The sequence below is a fragment of the Muntiacus reevesi genome, chromosome 20 (genome assembly GCF_963930625.1).
Source record: "Muntiacus reevesi chromosome 20, mMunRee1.1, whole genome shotgun sequence".
In the NCBI taxonomy this organism is placed as follows: Eukaryota; Metazoa; Chordata; class Mammalia; order Artiodactyla; family Cervidae; genus Muntiacus; species Muntiacus reevesi.
In genome coordinates, this window is record NC_089268.1 from 33,880,202 (window position 1) to 33,904,328 (window position 24,127).

Consider the following 24,127-nt stretch of genomic DNA (forward strand, 5'->3'; position numbering starts at 1 on the left):
AGAGTCTAGTCCTTAACAAGGATACACAAGACCATTTTCTGAAAACCTAAAACTTTTAAGGACCTACATTCTTTTTTTTTAAAAATTTTAATTGGAGGCTAATTACTTTACAATATTGTGATGGCTTTGCCATACATTCACATGAATCAGCCGTGGGTGTACATGTGTTCCCCATCATCCCTCACGGTCATCCCAGTGCACCAGCCCTGAGCTCCCTGTCTGATGCATTGAACCTGGACTAGTGGTCTATTTCACATGTTAATATACATATTCCAATGCTATTCTCCCAAATCATCCCACCCTGGCCTTCTCCCACAGAGTCCAACAGTCTGTTCTTTACATCTGTGTCTCTTTTGGACCTGCATTCTTCTCTCCGGTACCTTATCTTCCCCCTTGAGGCAGGCAGACGTGCCAGAAACATCCTTAGGGTGAGCTAGCCATCTGGAGGGTCATGGATGTGTTACGAGTGGGCTGCAGTCTTGTTCCTCAGTCCTGGGTGCTCGATGGGGCCCCCCAGGGAGTCAGGTGTGTTCTTTGGAGGGTTGTGGCTCTGCCCAGGGGGAGTAACTGGTATGTCTTCAAGCCCTCAGGTCGGTTTGGCTCGGCTGTGGCTGTGCTGGACTTTAACGTGGACGGCGTGCCTGACCTGGCGGTGGGAGCCCCCTCGGTGGGCTCCGAGAAGCTCACATACACAGTAAGGAGGCTGGTGGGGAGGGGGGATAGTGGGGGTGGAGGCTGGAGCCCATAGAGCCTCCGGAGAGAAGCAGGCGGAAGGGGTGCCAGGCAGTGTTTGTGGGGAGATGATCCCAGCCTTCCATTCAGGTCCTTGTGACCTCAGGCTACCTGGCAGATCCTGTTCCTGCCTCCCTGGCCTCAGTTTGGCTTCTCGGGTGGGATTTCCCAATTCCGCCAGGTCCTGAATTCCCCTTCCCTCCTTCCCTCCCCCGGGGATGCTGAGAGATGGTCAGGGGAGGCAGAAATTCCAGCTAATCCACAGCTTCCTTTCATGGGGCAGGGAGGTGAGTCCCTGGATCCCTCCTCGCGGGCACAGAACCCAGCACATTCCCTCTTTTCCTCCCCGAGAGCAGAGATCCTGGGTCCTGGCCCAGAGGGCTCTCCTCCTCCCAGTCCACACCATAGCTGAGCATCGTGAGTGACTGCAGAGTCAAAGGCCCTTCATCACCCTGTCCCACCGGGTTCACCTCTTCCCCTCCCTCCTCACTCGTGAGTCTGCAGTTTTTCATGCAGACCATCGGGCACCCTCATGTTAGGACCCATGCTCATCCAGTTCTTTCTACCCGGAAAACCCCTTTTCCATTTTTTTTTCCCCTGTAGGGGGTAACACATCACTTCTTGGAGGAAGTGTGATCTAAACCCTGGTTCAGGGGACACTGCTGTCCTTTGCTCGCTGCCCCTTTGTAGCTCCTCACACTGCGGTGTCACAGTTGCCCCTTGGCCAGTTTTTGGGAGGGTCGAGGTTGGTCTTATCCATCACTGTGTACTCAGTCCTCAACTCACTGGGGAAAGGAAATGATTCTAGAAGGAGGAGGGATGGAGAGAGGCAAGTTGTAAGATGGGAACTGTTTCGTGACACGGTAACAGCACAGCCTGTGTCCGAAGGCAAGGGAGTGGTACTGATGAGATGTACTGGTGCTGAGAAGTCATGGGCTGGGTCGGGGTGGTGGTGGGGCTTCGTGGAAGAGCCGGAAGCTGAGCTGGGCTTTGAAGGGGTTGTGGGCAGTTGAGTAGTTCATTCTGCAAATATGTTGAACAATTATGGATGGCAGACCCAGAGCAAGATGTGGGGGAGACCAAGATGAAATGACACTTTCTACTTTGGGGGCTCTTAATGATCTGATGGAAGAGGCTGATGCACAGGACCGGACACTGACTTCAGTCAGTAACCGAGCCCCTGACCCTACAGGGCTCCGATGGTGATTTGTTTCATCATCAGTCATCTTTGTCTTGCTCTTACTCAAGGTTCTTGGCTCACCACCGGGTCTCACAATCGCCCTGTGGTTTGCCTTTGTCTAGGGTGCAGTGTACATCTACTTTGGTTCCAAACAAGGACGACTGTCTTCTCCCCCCAACGTCACCATCTCTTGCCAGGTATGTTGACCACCTTCACCAGGTACAGAAAACGAGAACTCACCGCATCCTAACTGCCCCAAGGCTGAGTTAAAGGTGGTTGGGTTCCCGTTTTCTCTTCAGGATACCTACTGTAACTTGGGCTGGACCCTCCTGGCGGCGGATGTGAATGGAGACAGTGAACCGGACCTGGTGATTGGCTCCCCTTTCGCTCCAGGGGGAGGGAAACAGAGGGGAATCGTGGCTGCGTTTTACTCTGGCTCCAGTTACAGTGACAGAGGTAGGGCTTGCGGGGGGTGAGGTGGGCGGAGACCCCCACTGCTCTAGTCTGTGATGCCTTCTCTTGCTTGGGGGTTTCGGTCCTGTTTCCCTTGTTGTGTGTGGTTTCGCCTGAATTCTCTATCATTCTTCCTCTTTCAGATGTTCTAGCAAGTGATGTGGACAGGTTTACTGAATATACAGAAGGATCCAGTGTGTAGACCCAGATCCAAAGCGGAGGGTGGGGGGTGGGCAATAGTTACCCTCATAGTGTCTCAATGGAAGAGTGAAAACACTCAGGCATCCCACTGATGCTCCAGCTGTCCAACAGGCCTTTTTCTTGGGGGGTGGTGCGGTGCACGCAATTTGTGGAATCTTAGTTCCTCAGCCAGGGATTGAACCCAGATCCTCGGCAGTGAGAACACATCGTTCTAACCACTGGACTGCCAAGAAAATTCCCAACAGGTCCTCTTTTTAGGCAGCATCCTCCACTCCACAGAGGCTAGCTCTAGAAATGTATTTTTTGTATGATGCATGAGCCCCATTTCTGAGGCTGGGGCCCTGGGGACAGGTGTGGGGCATGTAAGAGTTGTGGCAAAAACAGCCCAGTGAACCGTTTCTCATTATCCTACACAAAGGGCCACTCTTCGCATTCCTGTAGTGTTTCCACGTAAAGCAGAAGGCACTGCTTGTCTTGTGCAGAGAAGCTGAACGTGGAGGCTGCCCACTGGCTGGTGAGGGGAGAGGAGGACTTTGCGTGGCTGGGGTACTGCCTTCACGGCGTCGCGGTCAACAACAGCACGCTGCTCCTGGCTGGGAGCCCGACCTGGAAGAACGCCAGCAGGTGAGCCCTGACGCGGGTGCAGGACAGTGACCCACGGGGTGGGTGCCTGAAGCCTGGGGAGCCCACTGACTGTGGGGTTCACAGGAGTGGCTCTGAAATTCCCACCCTTCAAGGAAAAGCGAAGACTCTGGGTCAAGTGGCAAATGTTCCTTTTTAGGAATTTGAGAGAGAGCTGTGTTAGTTTGCCGCATTGTCTGGGTGGCTGAAGCAGCAGGAATCAATGATCTCATAGCTTCGGAGGTTAGAGATCTGAGATCAAGGCGTCAGCAGGGTTGCTATCTTCCAGGGCGCCTTTCTGTCACTTACAACCACCTTCTCCATGAGTCTCACACAGCCTCTTTTCTGTGCATCGATCCCTGGTGTCTGTCCCTCTTCATATGAGGACACTAGTCGTGTTGGATTGGGGCCCCACCACGATGACCTCATTTTAGCATAATTACGTCTTTAAAGACCCTGTCTCCAAATGCTATCACATTCTGAGGTACTGGCGGTTAGGATTTGAACATATGAACTTTGGGGAACACAATCCAGCCCATAACAGGAGGTATCCCCTATTTTGTCAGTTGGGAAGTAGAATGTGAACCTGTTAACCTGGAGAGCCTTGATATGGGGGTTCATTCTGAACCCCCTCCCCCCCACACTGATGACAGGGACCAGTAGCCTGGGGTAAGTGGGGAAGGTGTGGGTCATCTTTCCTTGGACCCGAGCACCCGCCCAGCGCTGCGTCCTGGGTCCCAGCACCTCAGCCCCGCGTGCTTGCTTCCAGTCAGGGCCGCTTGTTCCGCACTCGTGAAGAGAAACAGAGCCCTGGACGGGTGTACGGCTATTTCCCGCCCAACGGTCAAAGCTGGCTCACCATTTCCGGAGACGAGGTATCGTGGCCCCCCACCCCAGGGAAGCGGACCCCGCAGGGAGGGTTTCTCGGCTGTGCTGGAGTGACGTACCGCATTTCACAGGCCATGGGGAAACTGGGTACCTCCCTGTCTAGCGGCCACGTGATGGTGAACGGGACCCGGACCCAAGTGCTGCTGGTGGGGGCCCCGACTCGAGGTAGGTCACCCGCCATGAAACTTCACTTCTTCAAGAATAACTGTGTCGCTTCCCAAAGCCTGGAACCGGATCATCCTCATTGTGACCTATACAGCTTTTCCAGTGGTGGCTGCATTGTATCATAACCACCTCTGTTATGATAAAACTCCAGTTTTGCAAAGATATGACATCACTGGAAGAACTGGGGAGATCCAGTGTTGAAACTGTGACCTCCCCAGCAAGTGGGTCATGTGGCGTCAGACAGATGTCACTGTCTTACCGGCAAAAATTAAAGACAACTGCAGTATCCCCGTGAGTTCACCGTGTTTCAGTGTAGAGTTCGGGAATCACAGCGCTATGGACGGATTGAGTGAAACGTAAAATATCTGACCTACTTGCAGGGCAAGTTCGAGTAAACTAATAATTAGATTTAGGCCTGTCCCCCTCACCCTGTCCCCCCGGCCTCTGGCTCAGCAGGATCTCTGGGTCCGACTGTGGCCACACGACACACAACCGTTTAAATATTCAGTGGGGATTTTATGGTACTCATTAAAAGCTACAGAGTATTTGTGGTATGAAAAAGAATACTCGATGGCAAGGTTGAGCTGAGACTGGGAACTCACACACTGCTGGCGAAATGTAAACTGATGTACTTTCTCTAGTAAGAGGTTTGGCAAAATGGCAAGAGCCTTAAAAACAATACTCATCCCCCAAATCCAATGCTAGACAGGTCCCTTCTAAAAATCTGTTCTCAGACAATACTGTGGGGGAAGGATCATAGTAATTCATAAATATCATTTATCATAGTATTAAATATAAAACCAAAACTTAGTAAAAGGAATTTTGTAATCTGCAAAAAAGCCCATTAAAATGTGTATGTATGTATATGTAAGTATACATCACTGTCCAGAAACAAATATATACATTACATACATTTTCTTCTTTATACTTCTTTTGGGTGGTTTCCACACCTTTTACAATGATCATATATAAATTTTGGCATTCACAAATCTGACAGTTTTGCCTGTCACTGCAAGTGGCAGCTACTGTGCCGTGGTTTATTTCAGATGTCGTGTCTAAGGTTTCATTCCTGACCATGACCCTGCACCAAGGTGGGAGCACGCGGATGTATGAACTGACCCCTGACTCGCAGCCTTCTCTGCTCAGCACCTTCAGTGGAAACCGCCGCTTCTCCCGATTTGGTGGCGTTCTGCACTTGAGTGACTTGGATAATGATGACCTAGGTAGGAAGGGAACAGTGGCTCTGGCCAAGAAGATGGGTCCCCCTGATAGGATCACCCCTGGTCTAGCCTCATAACGAATCAAGACCAGAGCCGGATGTACAAGAGTGAGTTGTACTTCTTGAACATGGTGAAATGAGAGCCACCCACATCAATGAATGATGAAACAGAAAACAAAAGCCTCTGACTGCATTGGAAAGAAATCAGGGTAGACCAGTGAAGGATGCATTACTATTAGTGGGAGGCTGGGTGAGGATCCAGCAGTAGAACAATGGAAAGGATGACAGCAAGGAGTAAGACACTTCCTTCTTCTGGTTTTCATGGTTCACAGATGAAATCATCATAACAGCCCCGCTGAGGATCACAGACGCAACTGCGGGACTGATGGGGGCAGAGGATGGCCGTGTTTATGTGTATAATGGCAAACAGATCACCGTGGGTGACATGACAGGCAAATGCAAATCATGGGTAACTCCATGTCCAGAAGAAAAGGTAAGTATTGTACACAATTCCACACCAAACTGGGAAAGGACAGCACTTGCTGATGCCTTGGTAAATTATGTCCACTCCAGAACTCTTAGTTGCTACTTGGACTCAGGTAACCTGACCCACACCTGAGGTCAGAACACAATCACTTGCTTGAAAGCTGCCTGCTTCCCTGCAGTTCTACAGAGTTTGCCCCCATAGCTGAAGTTCAGCTGGATGTGGTGTCATATTGGTTCTTGGTACGGAGCGCACAGCAGGAAACAGACCATGGCCGGTGGAGTTTCTTGAAGACTCCAGCCCTTTTTATTTCATCTTTCGTTGCTTAAGTTTCCTGGATCTAAAACACTTGGCTGTTAAACTTAAAATGTCAAATTAGAAAAGAGTTTATTGTAAAACTATTAGAAAATGCAGTACAAAGAATTCCAGTCTGCAGAGATGTCCGGTAACCTTTTCATGTGTATCCTGCTAGTATTTTTTTCCTATGAACTTAATTACTACCATTTATTGTGTATTTACTCTGTGTGTGCCTGGGCTTCCCAGGTGGTGCTAGTGGTAAAGAATTTGCCTGCCCATGCAGGAGACGTGGGTTTGATCCCTGAGTCAGAAAGATGTCCCTGGAGGAGGGCATGGCAATCCAGTCCAGTATTCTTGCCTGGAGAATCCCATGGACTGGCAGGCTACAGTCCATAGGGCTGCGAAGAACTGGACAGGACTGAGCGACTGAGCATGCACACACTTTGTGCCTAGCACTTTTTATATACATATAAAATCTAATTCACATCAAAGCTATTAATTTGGTATTCTGTTCATTATAAAGAAACTGAAGATCAAAGAAGGAAGTTGTTACAGGTCACACTGCTAGGAAATGGCAGAACAGGGACTTGAACCAAGAGCTGATTCTTAAGCACACCCTTAAACCTTTACACTGTGTCTGTGTATATATATTAATGGCTGTGATCCTAGTGTATATTTTGTACACAACTTTATCTTGTTTTACCTATCAATGTAATAAGTCTTCTATGCTTTCTATATTCTTATACATCTACCAGATACTTAGTTGTTTATCCATAGACAAACCATTTAAGTGACTGTTAATCACTTAGTCTATTGCAAATTTTTGCTGTTATAGTAAGATAAATATTCACATAAACATCTTTATACATCTGTTTTTCTGAGCTACATTCCTTTAAGCAGAATTTCTGGTGACAAAGGGCTTCTCTAAAATGTAGAAATTTGAGTGAGTATAATTAAAATTGGTTAAAGAAACAAATCCATGAACAGCAATAACATTAACAGTCTCCTTTTCTTATCACTCTCTTTCAGGCCCAATATGTACTAATTTCTCCTGAAGTAAGTATCTTCTAAAAAAAAAAGAAAAAGCCTTTTCCCGTATTTTAAGTTGATAAAATCATATGGTATGTTTTCAAAGGCCGTTAACAGACAGTGTATTTCACAGGCAGGCTCAAGGTTTGGGAGCTCTGTGATCACTGTGAGGTCGAAGAAAAAGGTAAGTGCCAAGACTGTACGGCTTTGGTGTTTGCGTTTGTTCTAAGGCTGGGATTTGGGAGTGATCTCATTTTGCATGTATTTTAGATTTTATTTGAAAAACAGGGACTCAAAAAAAAAAAAAAGGAAAACACATAATCCCATCACTTTTTGGTGAAAGGTTCTCCTCACTACCCCTCCAATTTCATCCTCTACAACAGGGGTTGGCAAATTACAGCCTGTTGGCCAACTCTAGCTGGCTGCCTGTTTTTGTGTAATCCACAAACTAAAAATGATTGACATGTTTAAATGACTGGAGAAAAATGAGAATATTTTGTGACACAAGATATTTACAAGAATTCAAACTGCAGTGTCTCTAACAAGCTTTACTGGAATATAGATGGCCACATTCATTCTTTTCTCTTCCTCTGCTGCTGCTGCTTGTTCAGTTGCTCAGTCGTGTCTGACTCTTTGCGACCCCATGGACTGCAGTTACCTCTGATACTCTACCACAATTGCAGTTGACTGATGTCCCACAAAGCCTAAAATATTACCCTGATACTTTACTGTAAAAGTCTGCCAACCCTTGCCATATTGGCTAAGCATTGTTAATATATTTTGGTTCTTTAGGAATGAACCAACTACATACTAAGAATATATTTGTTATGTAATTGTTTGTTTTTGTATGACTTTATATCTCTGCTGGCTAGATTCCTGGAAGACTACTAGGTCAAAGGGTATGCACATTTTGAATTTTAATAGCCATGACAGATTTAAAGGATTTTATCTTAAAACATACAGCTAGACCACTGATTTCACTCATTTATTTAAGGATATGACATTGTACAGATCTGTGCTAGGCTATGAGAGAGAAACAGACCAAGTGTCTGCTCTTGAGGAAAATTAAGATTTATTTTATTTAACACGTGGGAAGTTAAAAGGCAAATAAGTATAGTAATAAATGCTAACTGAAGTGTGAACTGTGGTATGAAAGGCTAGAGAAGCCATCATAGATTTTTGAGTATAGAACCAAGTCTGCAGGGCTCGGCAGGTGCTGCGGCCCTGGCTTGGACTTGTATGCACTGTGGTGAAACTGCCCCCTACTGGCCAACAGTTCAAGTAGCCCTTGAGCTCATTTATGGGCGAGCTTAACCACAACAAAAAATGAGACGGATTATAAACTATGGGGGGCTTCTCAAAAGATATCATCATAAGAATATCGTAAATTTGGTTTTCATTTTAAATTTTATTCACTTTCCAGCAATCAGACGTTACTAAGAACCCAAAACCATATACAAATCATGAACCAGTTTATACCAACTGAAGGGGGTAGTGTAGATCATCTAAAAGTAATTTGATTCCTGTTTTAACACTGCAAATTCATCTTCCTAATTAGTTCATGAGTCAATATTAAAATTACTCCCCTTTCCCAACACATACCTGAGGCTGGGGGCCCTGAAGAACTCTTCTGAGTGTGAAGATAAATCGAAGGTTATGTTTTAAAAATGGACACAATCTGAGGATGAGAGTGGGTGGCCTCTTAAGGAGACATGAGTAAAAGTTATGATTTTGAAGACTCCTCTCTTCCTTTCTCTGTGTGAATATTAAGTAACCAACTAGAATTAGGAGGACCACTTACCTCTGTGGTATTGCCACCGTTTCTGAAACCTCCTGTGGCCTTCAGCCAGCCTGTGAGCCCTGATGGAACAGTGTTGTAGACAAAGAAACCCAAGACATGGACCCTGCCCCCCAGGTGCTTAGACTCTAAGTGGAAAAATGAAACATGCCCACGAGACCATCAGGCCCATATATGATGACCCAAATCCAACGGCAGTCAGAGATCAATGGGAATCAGCTGGGGGAGTAAGGGAAGGCCTTACAGAGCCCCTGGGGCTTGAGTGGATCTAGAAATCAGAGTAGGCTGACTGCACAGAAAGGGCGAGCAGGGAAGACTTGATTTTAGGAATGGAGGTGGTTTAACCAGGAAATGGAGAGGAGACTTAAGTTGTGGCCAAGCTACAGACATATTCAGTAAATGCGCAATTCCATAAGTAAGAATTTACAGCTTTTTTTCCCTCTTAATTGACAATGGGATATTTAAAAAGATACATGCAAAGGGTCATGAATAGTGCCTGACACATCTGAATTCCATTGGGAGGTTTCAAAATTAAGTCAATGAAAAACTTCACAGGTTTGGTCCCTGTATGGTCACACCCTGCTCCACCCATCAGTCAGTCTGATCAGCCACACCTCACCTATCCACCATGGTCCAGAAACACTTGGTAGTTTCAAAACTAAAATCCACTTCAAAAAATGTTTAAAAACTTGTATAAGCTTTGAAGACTATTTTGAAAGCAGCAGGGGCACAGAAGGTGTTGTGAACACATTGATGAAGCCAGATTACTCGATATGCCGTCTACACTGCACCACAGCTAGGATGCTGAATAAACACGCAAACACGCTGAATAAACACGATGCACTTTTCCCTTGTGTACCTGAGAAGGAACTAGTGAGGACTTCCTCAGCTGTGCTTTTCTGAACCTACAGAGCTGAGAAAGGGGGTATTTAAACCAAGGGAAAGAGGCATTTAAGCTCAAGCCCTTGGGTCTGGCCAACGTCTAACTTTCTCTCTCTAGCTCAGAGCATAACATGATGCCTGGACACAGCTTGTGAATGCATCCTGTTTTGTGTCTCCTACAGAATCAAGTTGTCGTTGCTGCTGGAAGGAGTTCTCTGGGAGCCCGACTCTCTGGGGCGCTTCATATCTATAGCCTCGGCCAAGATTAAAGGTTCACTCCATTCCCTCACCTGTCCCCCTCTCTCGTGCTGAGTCATCTTCTGGGTGAGCGTTCTGGGGGACAAAGTGGTGTGTCCAGGGGAGCCTTGGTAGACCTCACGACAGGCGGGGCTCCTGGGGGTGGAGACACACACAAACTGGCTGCGAACAGGACACAGTTAAGTGGTGACAACATCCGAAGTATGTGAAACAGTGGACGCGCTGGTTATTCGTGTCCCTTTGCAAGGCTTGTTTCCTGTGCCCCTGAACTTAATTCCTAACTGGCTTCCTGTGCGCAGACCTGCTGCACAACCCACTTCCTCTTCCACTTGAGCACGTGTCTTTCTGATGCCTGGAAAGGCCTGTCTCTAGTTATCTTAGGAAAAGCTCTGTAGCACAATTCTTGCTAAAAACGTCCTCTTAAAACTGATGACCCATTCCAATCAAAGTGAAACAGAAAGCACAGTACACAGAAGCAGCATGAGAGAGAGAGCAAGGAGAAAAGTACGGGGGTGAGGCATAACCTCACAACTCCAAAATCACGTTGTAAATGATGTGGTCCTTTCTTATGAGGACTATTGTGTTTTCAGTGTTTCATATAGTGAAGGACAAATATAAAAAGTAAAATATCACCTGACTGTGCCCTCAGATGCTTCTGGAGAAATGATTGTTCTAACAGCCGTTGCACCTAGTGATCTTCTGCTAATCTGAAGTCATCTCAGGAAGCCTCAGGCAGTGGGAGACTGCCACAAGCCTTGCCAACAGAACCAGAACAGGAAGGAGAGAGATCTGTCGTGAGCTGCAGGTGACTGTGCAGGACTAAGGAGTGAGGCAGGCTGGGCCTCCTGCTTCCTGGGCTGGTCTCAGTGGAGCAGATCTCATCTGCCAGGCCTGGAGGGTAGAATGTTTAAGGGAAGGGAATGGACCACAGGATTTCAGCTTCTCTAAAAATCTGTGGGCACTGTTATCCGTAAACTGTAACTAGTTGATTCTCTATCAGGGTAGAACCTCTTTTCTTCTGACACTAATGAAATGATACTAAAACCAGGAAAAAATTAAAATGACCGGAGCCCTTCTTTTAGCTTCTCAGGGCAGTAAAGAGACTGGTCAAAGGACGTAGGGTTTTGGCTGAAGAGTAAAGTTGAATTTGAAATCAAAGGAAAAACCAGTAGAATTATAACTGTGAGTATATATTGAGTGTGTATATAGGAGAACAGCATAAACAGGCTCACACCTAGACAGGACCTCTGGCTGACTCCCCGGACCGTCCCATCCCTTCTTTCTGAAAGAGGTACACTAGTTGCATGGTTCCCTATGGCACAGTACAAAGCACACTGAAATACCATTTGCTTTTTGGCTGCTCAACCTATTTGAAGAATTATTTTTATTAAAGTTTATTTTTAGGGGACCAGAAATGACTTACTCATATTCCCTTATTCTGAGTGAAGAACAAGCTGAAGACGCTGCATTTCAGTAAAGGCGTGCTCTCAGTACCGCGTCTCTTCATTTAGAAGGATGCATACCTTCATCAGGTCGCTGCTAAACAAAGTGTTATGCTTCACTAAATGATCGGGCCAGTGTTTAAACATAATTATTCTTTACCTGAGGATTTATATTTTCCTGAACGTAATAGCAACCAGTGGGAGGAGATGGTTAAAATTTACTAAGTTAGAAGCAGGTCTTCATATAGGATATTTAACCATACTAACCCGTATTAAGAAATTATATAAATTGTATCCTACTGCGTATATGGAAAATATATAAAAACCTGGCATACAGAAAAAAACCTAATACCTGACAGACTAATGTATTATCTCAACAGGTGGATTAAGTTTCCATTCTACACTAAGTTAACTGTAATTCTAAGCACTGGTTCTGACTTCAGTCGCTCAGTTGTGTCCGACTCACTGTGACCCCATGAACTGCAGCATGCTAGGCCTCCCTGTCCATCACCCACTCCCGGAGTTTACTCAAACTCATGTCCATTGAGTCAGTGATGCCATCCAACCATCTCATCCTCTGTCGTCCCCTTCTCCTCCTGCCTTCAATCTTTCCCAGCATCAGGGTCTTTTCCAATAGTCAGTTCTTCGCATCAGGTGGCCAAAATATAGTAGTTTTAGCTTCAGCATCAGTCCTTCCAATGAATATTCAGGACTGATTTCCTTTAGGATGGACTGGTTGGATCTCCAGGCAGTCCAAGGGACTCTCAAGAGTCTTCTCCAACACCACAGTTCAAAAGCATCAATTTATCCTTTTGGATTGATTTCTGACATACTTAAAATAAAAAAACATTATAGGGTTTAAATCTCTCAGGAACACAAATCTGAACTTATATAACAATTCAAAATTACCTTTATTTTATGACATCAGAACACAGTTACATATTTGCAATTTTTGTCTATTAACCTGTATATGCAAAGACTGTCTTACAGGCTTCAAGACTGGAACTGATTTATACCTTTGTATCACACACCTAAAGAGATCTGAAGTGAGTTTGGGAATAAACTCAGGTCTCTGAATTCCCTATTCCATGCTCCAACTACATAAATTTTTACCATTACTAAAGTAATGACAATAAATCCTGAATTTAAAGTGAGTTTAATATTTGAGTTTAATATTAATTTTCCAAAACATAAAGCTGTGTACAAATCTTAGAATAACTCACCAAAATATATGGCTTTTTAATATGATTATTTAGTGGTTATCGGTCTATCAAGAGTAAAGCAAGTATATAGTATCTTAAAATGACACCTAATTTTGCTACACTTTCTTAGAGGTCTTACAATAACAACATGTTAAGAATATCATTCCCTGTACATGTTAAAGAGGATATGACTGCCTGCTTACTCATAACTGAATATTTGGTATTCTTTCACCTTATTTACAAATAATTTATATATTCCATCTATTTAAATTCAAAATTTAAAACTGCTGAACTTTTTTCTTTTTCATAGGCTGTTATTATTATTTGATAGCTCTTTAATGTAAGAAGCATCCTATTATCTATCACCAAAGCAGAGGCAGCTGACATCTAGAAATTAACTTGACTGAACCATGTTCAAGAACTTTATAAACCATTAGTACCTTCCCTTTATCAGACTTATGAGGTAGTTGCATTTATTTCCCCTTTTACTGATGAGACACTGACTCAAAATTATTTTAGCTAAGCCCTCAAACTAACATCAGAAAGAAAAAAAGACCAAAATTCTATCCCATACCTGACCTTAAACCAAATCACATTTTGCCTCTTGGACTTCCAAGTTTTCGTCACAGTTAAGTAATATTTATTAATATTACCTATTTTACAGTGATAACCTGAAGATCAAAAACAGCATAGTGCTCTGAGGTATACCAAAGAAGAGTGCCCTGTGAAATCTAAATATTGTTAAAGATACTTTATCTTGGAAATCAAACAGATCTGTGATGGTATTTACATTCCAGAGCCACACCATAGAGCATGCTCCAAGACAAGCCCAACGTGTTTCATGCTGTTCCAATGTCCTTTCATAACCACACATGGAAATGGGAAACTTCATTTGTTTTCTTTCAGATCAGCTATTGGAAAGAGCATTTTAATTCATTTTTACCCACCTGGTAAATGGACCCTATTTACTAATTTTGTAGTGCAAGAGCTGCTTTGGACTCTAGAATTGTCTATGTATGTTACTTTTGGAGATAAATATAACTAATGTTCTGTGTAACTTTTTAACCTCCAGAAAATATAGAAAACATAGAAGATATCAGGTAGCACAGGTGCTTGAGACATAGAAATATTAGCCATTTGTTTCAAACTCAACTCTGTGAAAACAAAAAGGTAGCAGATACAATTTTAAAATTTATCTACCCTCTTGTTTTAGGAAGCCCATCAGCCAGCCTCTCGGGTGTAGCCAAACAGATGAAAAATGTGTAGCCTAGTTAATCTTGCTACATGTTTTCCTTTTTGGTGTGACATGTCTGTCCTAAAAACCAAGGAGTGATTCAAACAGCTATAAAACAGTAACAGAATGGAAATACTTCCAGCTATTTCCAAAGGCTTTAATTACAGTCAAGCAAAGAAAAATAGTTTCATGGGTTGAGGAAGTAAAATTTTAAATAATTGGAAGCTATACAAAGCTGATATTAATGTCTCATTTCCTTTTTGTATTCCTTATATAAAAATAGGGGCAGGGACTTCCTTGGCAGTTAAGAGGTTGAAATAGCACACTTCCACTGCAGGGGGCATGGGTTCAAGCCCTGGTCAGGGAACTAAGATCCTGCATGCAGCCAAAAAAAAAAAAAAAAAGAAAAAAAAAGGTGGGGGGGGAGGGGTGTGTGTGTGTGTGTGTGTATGCAAATACAAGAAAATACAGTGATTTAAAGTTTATGCTTAATATATATTATGCTAGCTTTTTCACCTGAGAGTCAGGAAATTCACAAGAACATGATTCCTTACAGTAAGAACTGTGGTTACCTAATCTCACAACGACGGGTTTGTCAAGTTTCCAGGCTTCATTTGGCATGCGGCTGCAGTTTTGTTAACATGTATAAATTAAATAAAATCAATACCACAATCTAATCCTGGATTAAGTTAATCTCTTCATGTCTTACATCTATAAAAACAGCCTTTTAAGTTTGTAGGAAATAGAATTTTGGTCTTTTACAAAGTAAGCACAAAAATACAATTACGTTCTAGTACTGTGACTGCCATAATATTTTTATCATCAGACATTATAATTTAAGTGTCAGTGATTTTCTTTCAAGTCTCTGATTCCATAAAATAATAAAAAGATACTAGAATTTCCCTGTGACTACCATAAAAAATAGTTCAGTTTTCATCGGGTTACTCCTAACGATTTGTTAGGACACCCCTGCTTGATCCAAGTCCATCCGGCCTGAAGCTGTGTTTCATTTCCAGCCTTCTGTCTGCCTGCAGTGTCTTCTTAGGTAAAGAGGCCATCTAAATAAAAGCAGAAAAAATTCATAATTTTAGTTGTGTCAGTTTAAAAGAAAAACCACCAGTAAAAACGATACATTAACCACTAAAGGAGTGAAGGCCTGCCAGCCGTGTATCACTGTCTTGAGTACTTGCTCCAGGGATATACACTACAAGTAGAAGGCTATGAAAAAGAGATAAACTGTCTTTTCCTAACGTGATAAATGTTTTCTACATTTCAGTTTTGGTTATGACAAAACTTGCACCAGAATTACTAACACCCGTCTAAATGTACAATGTCTGTCACAGCATTCCACCAAAATAAACTTCTAACTTACTTACTCTGCCACTGCTCTCCACATAACATTAATTCTCCTTTTAACTACATGAAGCAGGAGGCACTGACGTAAGTGGGAAAGCTGGGCGAGGCTGAGAGAAATTAAAAAACCTGTTCAGGGTCTCAAAGCCTGTGACAACCTAAGCCCAGGCCGCAGGACTTCAGCCCGAGGACTGCAGCCCCTCTGCGGTACTGTGCCGAGTCTGACCCTTCATACCAGAGGAGGCAGGGGAGCTTCCAGCTGTCGTCCGAGGAATGAGAGCAAGCGCCTCCAGATGAGGCCGCTTCCCATAAACATAATTCCTGTGATCAGCCAGAACACTCTATGGTCCTAGAAGAGAGCACACAGTCAATTTCAACCACAAAAGGCTAGGCTCCTTCGTGATAAAATTTCCTGAACTTGTCACTACCTGAGTTTAAAAGGAACTTTCAAACTTTGTGCTCCTCTTTCCTATAGGAACTAAGAATAAGTGCCCTAACAGCACTCAGAGACCAAGAGTCAAAAAATAAACTGGAAGGAAAACAAGATTTAAAAGAGTATTTTATGATCATCAGTGAACCAATATAACTGCTTTTACTCTGTATTTCCTTCCAGTCTTTGTTTACATTCACACAGATTTTAATATACAGGACATACAACTTAAAATTTCTGCTTATGGCCACCCTTGCTGAGCTGAGGTGTCCTGGCCTTACAGCACCTCAGAATATTTTAAATTTTCAAAGAAAACACAAGTGTCATCTGTGCAACACGGTGAGAACTGCTACTCTTAAACTGTTTTTCATAAAAGAAGCTCCAGGTAACATGACAGAAACTCTAATATAATAAACTTTTGGCCTGGGATGCTGTGGAACAACTGTTGCTGTTCAGTCACGTCCGACTGTCTTGCAACCCCACGGACTGTAGCTTGCCAGGCTCCTCTGTCCATAGCATTTCCCAGGCAAGAGTACTGGCGTGGGTTGCCATTTCCTTCTCCAGGAGATCTTCCCGACCCAGGGATCAAACCTGCGTCTCCTGCATTAGCAGATGGATTCTTTACCAGTGGGCGACCAGGGAAGCCCCAACCAACTATGACACTAAAAGCATCATGAACCAAGAAAGTTTGGAAACCTCTAAGTTATAGTCAACATTTTCCCTTACTGTCATTTTCTTTCTTTGTGGCCATGCAACGTGGCTTGTAGGATCTTAGTTTCTCTGACCAGATCTTGAACTGGGTCCCGGGAAGTGGAAGCTCAGAGTCCTAACCACTGGACTGCCAGGGAATTCCCATGACATTTTCAAAACTGTATTTTGTGCAGCGCAGTGCTTTCAAGTTCATCTGTGAATATACAGAATCACAGAATTTAATCTCTCACGTTAGGAGCCTCAGCTATAGAAATGACATTATTTAGTATCAACAATGGCTTGCCCAATTTCCTCCAAGATAGCCATTGCATAAATGACCAGTAACCACTGATGGAAAATCATGCCATATATGATGCAGAAATCTGCTTCCTTTTAACATGAAGTTAGATGTTAGACATCATTTATCAAGAAGACAAGTGTGAATGTCAGTTGACTGCCTGGATGAATACATTTCCAGTTATTCTAAAAAAGACCCTAATTTATTATGTAAAAATTATGTAATTTATTATGTAAAAATTATGTAATTTATTATGTAAAAATTATGTTTAAGGAAGATTTAGCATACCCAGATTACTGTTCTCTCCTGTAGACTGGTTCTGTAATGCCCTATAAATGAAGTCTGGGATTGCTAAAATATGATGAACTTGAGAGGTAAGCAAGTTAGAAATTCCATGTGTCATTAAAATATACACAGAGCAGAGTGTGAGACTTCTAGGAAACTAAGGGAAGGGAATGTGTCTGAAAGTTGGATTTTCAATGCGTCCCCTGCCCCCCCAGCTTTGGGCATTCCCTATAGTATTGCATGCTTAAGTACCTATGTTTTGAGCTCTTCATCTCCACCGTCTAGCCAAGCTACTCCTTAGAAATAAGACACCTACAGCATCCTGGTATGCCAAAGGCTGCTAAAAAAGCCCTAAACTGATGGAGACACACCAAAAGTACTTAGAAGCTGGTATGAAACGAACAATATGAACATCGAGATAAACAATGAGGGCAGTGCGACAGACTGTAACTCACTGATTAAACAAGACCCCATGAGTCCATCCTGACACAAGTGAATAAACAACTGGGAGAGAAGGAAGGCTCTATCTGACAAAGAACAGAAGTAGGAAGAATGATGGAATTAGCAATGACCATGTGAGAGTCATCCCTGTAGCACCTGATTCAGGCATGAAGCATTTTTGGAGCAACAGCAGATTCTAAAACTAGAGGGTGCAAATTATTAAAGAAATGCACGTCAAAACTACAATCAGGTGCCATCCTGCACTGGCCAGAATGGCCACATTAAAAACTGTACAGTTAACAGATGCTGGAAAGGGTGTGGAGAAAGGGGAACCCTCCCACACTGCTGGAGGAGTGTAAGCTGGTGCAACCTCTATGGAAATCAAGAGGGCAGTTCCTTAAAAAACTAAAAACAGAACTGCCATATGATCCAGAAATCCCACTCCATGGCATATATACGAGAAAACTATCACTCAAAAAGACACATGCATCCCAGTGTTCACTGCAGCACTATTCATGATAGCCACAGACATGAAAACAACCGAAGTGTCCCGGATCGATGAACGGATACAGATGTGGTACCTACGTACAGTGGAGTATTACTCAGCCACAAAAAGAATGAAATAATGCCACTTGCAGCAACATAGATGGACCCAGAGATTAGCACACTAAGCCAGTCAGAAAGAAAAAGACATATGATGTCACTGATATGTGGAATTTAAAATATGACACAAATGAACCTGTCTACAAAAACAGACACAGAGAACAGGCTTGTGGTTGCCAAGGGGCGTGGGGGAGAGATGGAGTGGGAGTTTGGGGTTAGCAGATGTAAACTATTATATACAGAATGGATGTCAAGGCTCTACTGTATAGCACAGAAAACTACATTCAATATCCTATTACAAACCACAACGGAAAAGAATATTAAAAAGGTATATGTATAACTGAATCACTTTGCCGTACAGCAGAAATTAACACAATCAACTACACTTCAATTAAAAAACAAAACAAACCAGAGAGTGCAAATTTGATGAATGGCAGCGTTCTTAGAAGATACTTAACTCCACAGAGAAAGTAGCTTCATAGGACAGAAAATTAGCAGACACCACCTTAACCAAATGATCAGTTAGTATCACCAGAAATGAGACAAACTGACATCAAGGGTCTCCTGATGGGATTCAATGTGAAGAACACTGACAAAAATGTGTCGGAATCAGAATTTAGTAATGAAGAGTAATCAAGGGCCAAACAACTGACCTACATTCTTTGTGAGCATCAAGGCCCTTTGTCTTTGAAAGACGAAGTCTGAAAAACTGGCCTAGATTAAAGGAACCTAAGGAGACACAGTAACTGTTAATACACGCAACCGACGATCCAAGATTTTTTATGAGGTAAAGGGCTCTACTGTGTTGAGTGGTGAAAGCTGACCAGGGTCCACAGATCAGGAAAACAGTGTTGTTTCAACGCTAATTTTCTGATTTTCACAAGTGAGCTGTGGTTATGTAAGAGAATGTCAGTGTTTTTAGGAAATATATACTGAAATATCTAGACATAAGGGAGCTTCATATTTGTTTATTCTCAAATGATTTAGGAAAAAGTATATATATATACTGACAGAATGATAAATATGATAAAATGCTGCTGTTTGAAGAATCTGGGTAAAGGCTGTATGGGAATTTTTACTCTTCTTGAAATAGTTTGATGTTACCTTAAAAAAGAAAAATGTTTTTCCTACCTCAAATATTAGCCCTAACTATAGAAGAACAGAGAGACGGTTAGTATTTATAGATTTAATGAACATGCTTAACTCTTCTCCAGGAAACCTAAAGATGTAATTTGTAACTCTGGTGAGACACTGATCTGAATCTTGCTCTGTGGGGGCACACTACGCTCACGTCTTCCTACTCATATCTCATTACCACCAGGACTGGATACGCTGGAACTGTTAGAAAGGAATTGCTAAAAATTCTTTTAAAAAAATTAAATAAACCCATGCATTTAGAAAAAAACATTAGAATGAGTATAAGATGGAGTTAGCTTGTAGAAAGAGTATATGTATATAAACATAGTTCTTAACAAAATGACTTGGGAGAAGGACAGGAACTTGTAGAGTTACAGTCATGAGCTGGAGAACTTGCAGAGGTCTTCGGAAGGACCTTCTGAGGATGTCCAGGGCTGGTTTATGTCGCACAAGACAGTTTGGTGGCTACTGGACTTTTTACTAGATCTGGGCTTAAAAGCCTCTGAGAGTCTCATCACACTTAGAATAAGCCTGAACCCTTACCAAGCTCCAAAATCAACATGCTCTCCCATCTCTGTCCTTCTGCCCTCTCACTGCCATTCTCCGTCCACGTGACGCCCCTCCTCTGACCACTCTGGCCTTCCTGCTGCTCCTTCAACAAGCTCGCTGCACCTGCCTCAGTCTTCACATGTGTGGTGCCCTCTGCTTAGGTCACCTTTTCCCCCAGGTCCTTCCACGTTCTCTTTTCATTCAGGCTCTGCTCTAGGGTCACCTTCACAGAAAGGCCTTCCTCAACCACGCTATCTCTACAATGCCCCGTGTCTCTCCTGCTAACAGTCTCTCTCCCTCTACCTGGTTTTAATTTTCTTTATGCTTCAGTTCAGTTCAGTCACTCAGTCACGTCTGGCTTTGCGACCCCATGGACTGCAGCACACCAGGCCTCCCTGTCCATCACCAACTCCTGGAGCTTGCTCAAACTCATGTCCATTGAGTCAGTGATGCCATCCAACCATCTCATCCTCTATTGTCCCCTCCTCCTCCTGCCTTCAATCTTTTCCAGCATCAGGGTCTTTTCCAAAGAGTCAGTTCTTTGGCATCAGATGACCAAAGTATTGGAACTTTAGCATCAGTCCTTCCAATGAATATTCAGGACTGATTTCCTTTAGGAAATTTTCTTTATGGTACTTATCGCCTAATCTACCATGGATCTGTTTCTTCTCTCTCCCCCACTGTAACAGACTCCATAAGGGCAGTGATTCACTGCTATACTCCCACAGCTAAAAGCAGTGTTTAGTGTATAACAGGCACCAAACGCTGTATCTGTGAGATGAATAACTCAGTGTACTGCATTTACTTTTCTTTCACATCTTATAAGGAGATGACAAACACTGCTTCAGGGAGCTTATGATCTTTTTCAAGTGTGTGTGAGTCAAAGTTACTCAATAGTGTCCAGCTCTTTGAGACACCATGGAATATAGAGTCCATGGAATTCTCCAGGCCAGAATACTGAAGTTGGTAGAGAATTTCCCTTCTCCAGGGTTTTTCCCAACCCCGGGATCAAACCCAGGTCTCCTGCATTGCAAGCAGATTGCTTACCAGTTGAACCACCTATGATCTTTTGGAGACAAGCAATTCCAAGTCTGAGCTCCATGGCAAAGGGAAGTGTAGGATTATTGTGGCACAAATAACTAGAAGAGTAATTTTACTCTGCTGGGTTGGGGGTGCAGTCAGTGAAGTGTCTTCTTGGAAATAACACAACAGTTGAAACCTGGGAGAGAAATAGACATTAACTAGGCAAAAAAAGAGGGGCTTCCCTGGTGGCTCAGTGGTAAAGAATCCTACTGCCAATGTAGAAAATGCAAGTTCAATCGCTGGGTCCCCTGGAGAAGGAAATGGCGATCCACACCAGTATTCTTGTCTGGGAAATCCCATGGACAGAGGAGCCTGGTGGGCTACAATCCATGGGGTTGCAAGAGTCGGACATGACTTAGCAACTACAGACAGACCAGGCAAAAAAAGGTGGGAGGTGAGCAGAGATGTGTGGAAGCAGTGTAAGAATACTGATGAATCAATGGACAGTGAGGACAAAATGGCTGCAGACAAGATGGGGATGTGGGCACAGCAGGCCAAGAAAAGCCTCACAGGCCAGGGAGTTTGGATTTCTATCTTAAGGACAATCAACACCCCCAGCCCTGGCCACAACGGAATAGTTTTATACAGAAGAGTGGCCATTAGAGCTTCTTCTTTTTAAAGACCACTTTTTAATAATTAGGACACAGAATTCAGCACCATAGTGTGCCTGCTGAATGCAAATGCAAATTCATTTCTAAAGAAATCTCACAGTAGGTTCTCACTTTAGCACCACATATACTAAAACTGGAACAATACAGAGGAGATTAGCATGGCCCTTGTGCAAAGATGACATGCAAATTCGTGAAGGGTTCCATATTTTTCTAAAACAGAAATATAGACCAGTGGAACAAGACAGAAAGCCCAGAAATAAACCCATGCACCTATGGGTACCTTATTTTTGACAAAGGAGGCAAGAAAATACAATGGGGCAGAGACAGTCTCTTCAGTAAATGGTGCTGGGAAAACAGGATAGCTTCATGGAAAAGAATGAAATTAGAACACTTCCTAACAACATACACAAAGATAAACTCAAAATGGAGTAAAGACCTAAATGTAAGACCAGAAACTATAAAACTCTTAGAGGAAAACATAGGCAGAACACTCAAAGACATAAATCAAAGCAAGATCCTCTAGGAACCACTTCCTAGAGTAATGAAAACAAAAGTAAACAAGTGGACCTGATTAAACTTAAAAGCTTTTGCACAGCAAAGGAAGCTATAAGCAAGGTGAAGACAACCCTCAGAATGGGAGAAAATAATAGCAAATGAAACAACTGACAAAGGATTAATTTCCAACATATACAAGCAGCTCATACAACTCAATGCCAGAAAAACAAACAACCCAATCAAAAAGTGGGAAAAGACCTAAACAGGCATTTCTCCAAAGACATACAGATGGCTAACAAACACATGAAAAGATGGTCAACATTGCTCGTTATTATAGAAATACAAATCAAAACTACAACGAGATATCACCTCACACCGGTCAGAATGGCCATCATCAAAGAGTCTACAAACAATAAATGCTGGAAAGGGTGTGGAGAAAAGAGAATGCCATTGCACTGTTGGTGGGAATGTAAATTGATACAGCCACTATGGAAGATGGTATGGAGATTCCTTAAAAAACTAGGAATAAAACCACCCTATGGCCCAGCAATCCCACTCCTAGGCATATATCCTGAGGAAACCAAAACTGAACAAGACAAAAGCACCCCAACGTTCACTGCAGCACTATTTACAATAGCTAGAACATGGAAGCAACCTAGATGTCCACTGACAGATGAATGGAAGAAGAAGTGGTGGTACATATACACAATGGAATATTACTCAGCCTTAAAAGGAATGCATTTGAGTCAGTTCTGAAGAGGTGGATGAACCTAGAGCCTATTATACAGAGTGAGATCAGAAAGATAAATACCATATTCTAATGAATATATATGGAATCCAGAAAAATGTTACTCAAGAATTTATTTACAGGGCAACAACAGAGAAACAGACATAGAGCATAGACTGATGGACATGGGGAGAGAGGAGGAGGGTGAGATGTATGGAGAGAGTAACATGGAAACTTATATTACCATATGTAAAATAGATAGCCAGTGGGAATTAGCTGTATGGCTCAGGAAACTCAAACAGGGATTCTGTATCAAACTAGAGTGGCGGGATGGCGAGGGAGGTTCAAAAGGGAGGGAATATATGTATACTGATGACTGATTCATGTTGAGGTTTGACAGAAAACAACAGAATTCTGTAAAGCAATTATCCTTCAATTAAAAAAAAAAAGAAAAAAGAAACCTCACAGTGGGACATCTTCTGAAAGTACAGGCTACAAGGACATGAGCACTCTGCCAGTTAGTGTTAAATATGGAGCAAAGTGAAAGATGCAAGTCTTGGAGCCTAAATCCTAGTTTTGTTGCTTCCTAGCTCTGTGCTCTTGGGCAAATTATATTTTCTGAGCCCAGTTTTTCTACCTATAAAAAAAAAGCAGAGAAAATACATTCATTTTCAGACTTTTGATGACTGAATCAAAGCATGCAACTGCATGACACATTGCCTGACATATAAGGGAAAAAAAAATCCCTCATTACCACGGCCTCACAGTGTAATGCTGTTGTCAAGCCTCTCCCATGTGTAGTTATCCATTATGGGAAACATAAGGTAGTCCTAAACTGCCCTATGTGACAGTTTCCTGAATCCCAGCACAGGCTCTGGTCTGTTCAAACCTAGGCCATTCTACCTTACAGGGTCTAACAATACTGTTTGAATTTTAAATGATTTACAGTACACATTTTATTCCAATAAGCAACTATACATGTTACAACTTTCTTTTTAAAATCCATTAAAGTAGTCCAGGGGTTAAGAATCCACTGTGCAATGCAGGGGACACGGGTTCCATCCCTGGTCCAGGAACTAAGATCCCACATGACTTGGAGCAACGAAGCCTGCGTGCCTCAGTTACTGAGCTGATGTGCTCTGGAGCCTCCAAGTCACAACTAGAGAGTCCAGGCACTGCGCCACGGAAGATCCTGCATGACAACAATGAAGATTTATAGTGCCACAGCTAAAAGCTGACCGAGTGAAGTAAATAATGAAAACAAAATAAAATCCATGAAAAAGAAATGATCTTCAAATATTAAAAACCATCCCTAGATTACTGAAATAATACATTCTCAC

The 24,127-nt window shown here is 43.0% G+C and overlaps 2 protein-coding genes and 1 non-coding gene across 10 annotated transcripts in view; 2 read left to right on the plus strand and 1 right to left on the minus strand.

Moving 5' to 3' along the window:
- GPLD1 (glycosylphosphatidylinositol specific phospholipase D1) overlaps positions 1-11,760 on the plus strand; it is a 52,853-nt gene extending 41,093 nt beyond the window's left edge. For 3 of the 6 annotated variants that reach the window (XM_065912412.1, XM_065912414.1, XM_065912416.1), the window contains 11 exons: positions 584-694; positions 2,035-2,109; positions 2,212-2,368; positions 3,049-3,190; positions 3,957-4,062; positions 4,147-4,240; positions 5,287-5,463; positions 5,792-5,952; positions 7,270-7,296; positions 7,403-7,453; positions 10,132-11,757. In XM_065912412.1, the coding sequence (XP_065768484.1) occupies positions 584-694; positions 2,035-2,109; positions 2,212-2,368; positions 3,049-3,190; positions 3,957-4,062; positions 4,147-4,240; positions 5,287-5,463; positions 5,792-5,952; positions 7,270-7,296; positions 7,403-7,453; positions 10,132-10,218 (1,188 nt within the window). In that variant the 3' untranslated portion in view covers positions 10,219-11,757. Of the gene's footprint in view, positions 1-583; positions 695-2,034; positions 2,110-2,211; positions 2,369-3,048; positions 3,191-3,956; positions 4,063-4,146; positions 4,241-5,286; positions 5,464-5,791; positions 5,953-7,269; positions 7,297-7,402; positions 7,454-10,131 lie in introns of all 6 variants that reach the window. The other 3 variants (XM_065912413.1, XM_065912415.1, XM_065912418.1) reach the window with 3 other exon arrangements.
- Positions 11,761-11,764: 4 nt separating this feature from the next.
- The window catches only part of MRS2 (magnesium transporter MRS2), a 36,410-nt gene continuing 24,047 nt past the window's right edge, over positions 11,765-24,127 (minus strand). For 2 of the 3 annotated variants that reach the window (XM_065912420.1, XM_065912419.1), the window contains 2 exons: positions 15,674-15,787; positions 11,765-15,143 (listed from right to left, as the gene is read on the minus strand). In XM_065912420.1, coding sequence (XP_065768492.1) covers positions 15,033-15,143; positions 15,674-15,787 — 225 coding nt within the window. In that variant the 3' untranslated portion in view covers positions 11,765-15,032. Of the gene's footprint in view, positions 15,144-15,673; positions 15,788-22,927; positions 23,980-24,127 lie in introns of those variants that run through there. The other variant, XM_065912421.1, reaches the window with a different exon arrangement.
- Positions 21,669-21,775, plus strand: LOC136151981 (U6 spliceosomal RNA). The gene has a single exon (XR_010660143.1). It is a non-coding gene; the product is annotated as a U6 spliceosomal RNA (small nuclear RNA).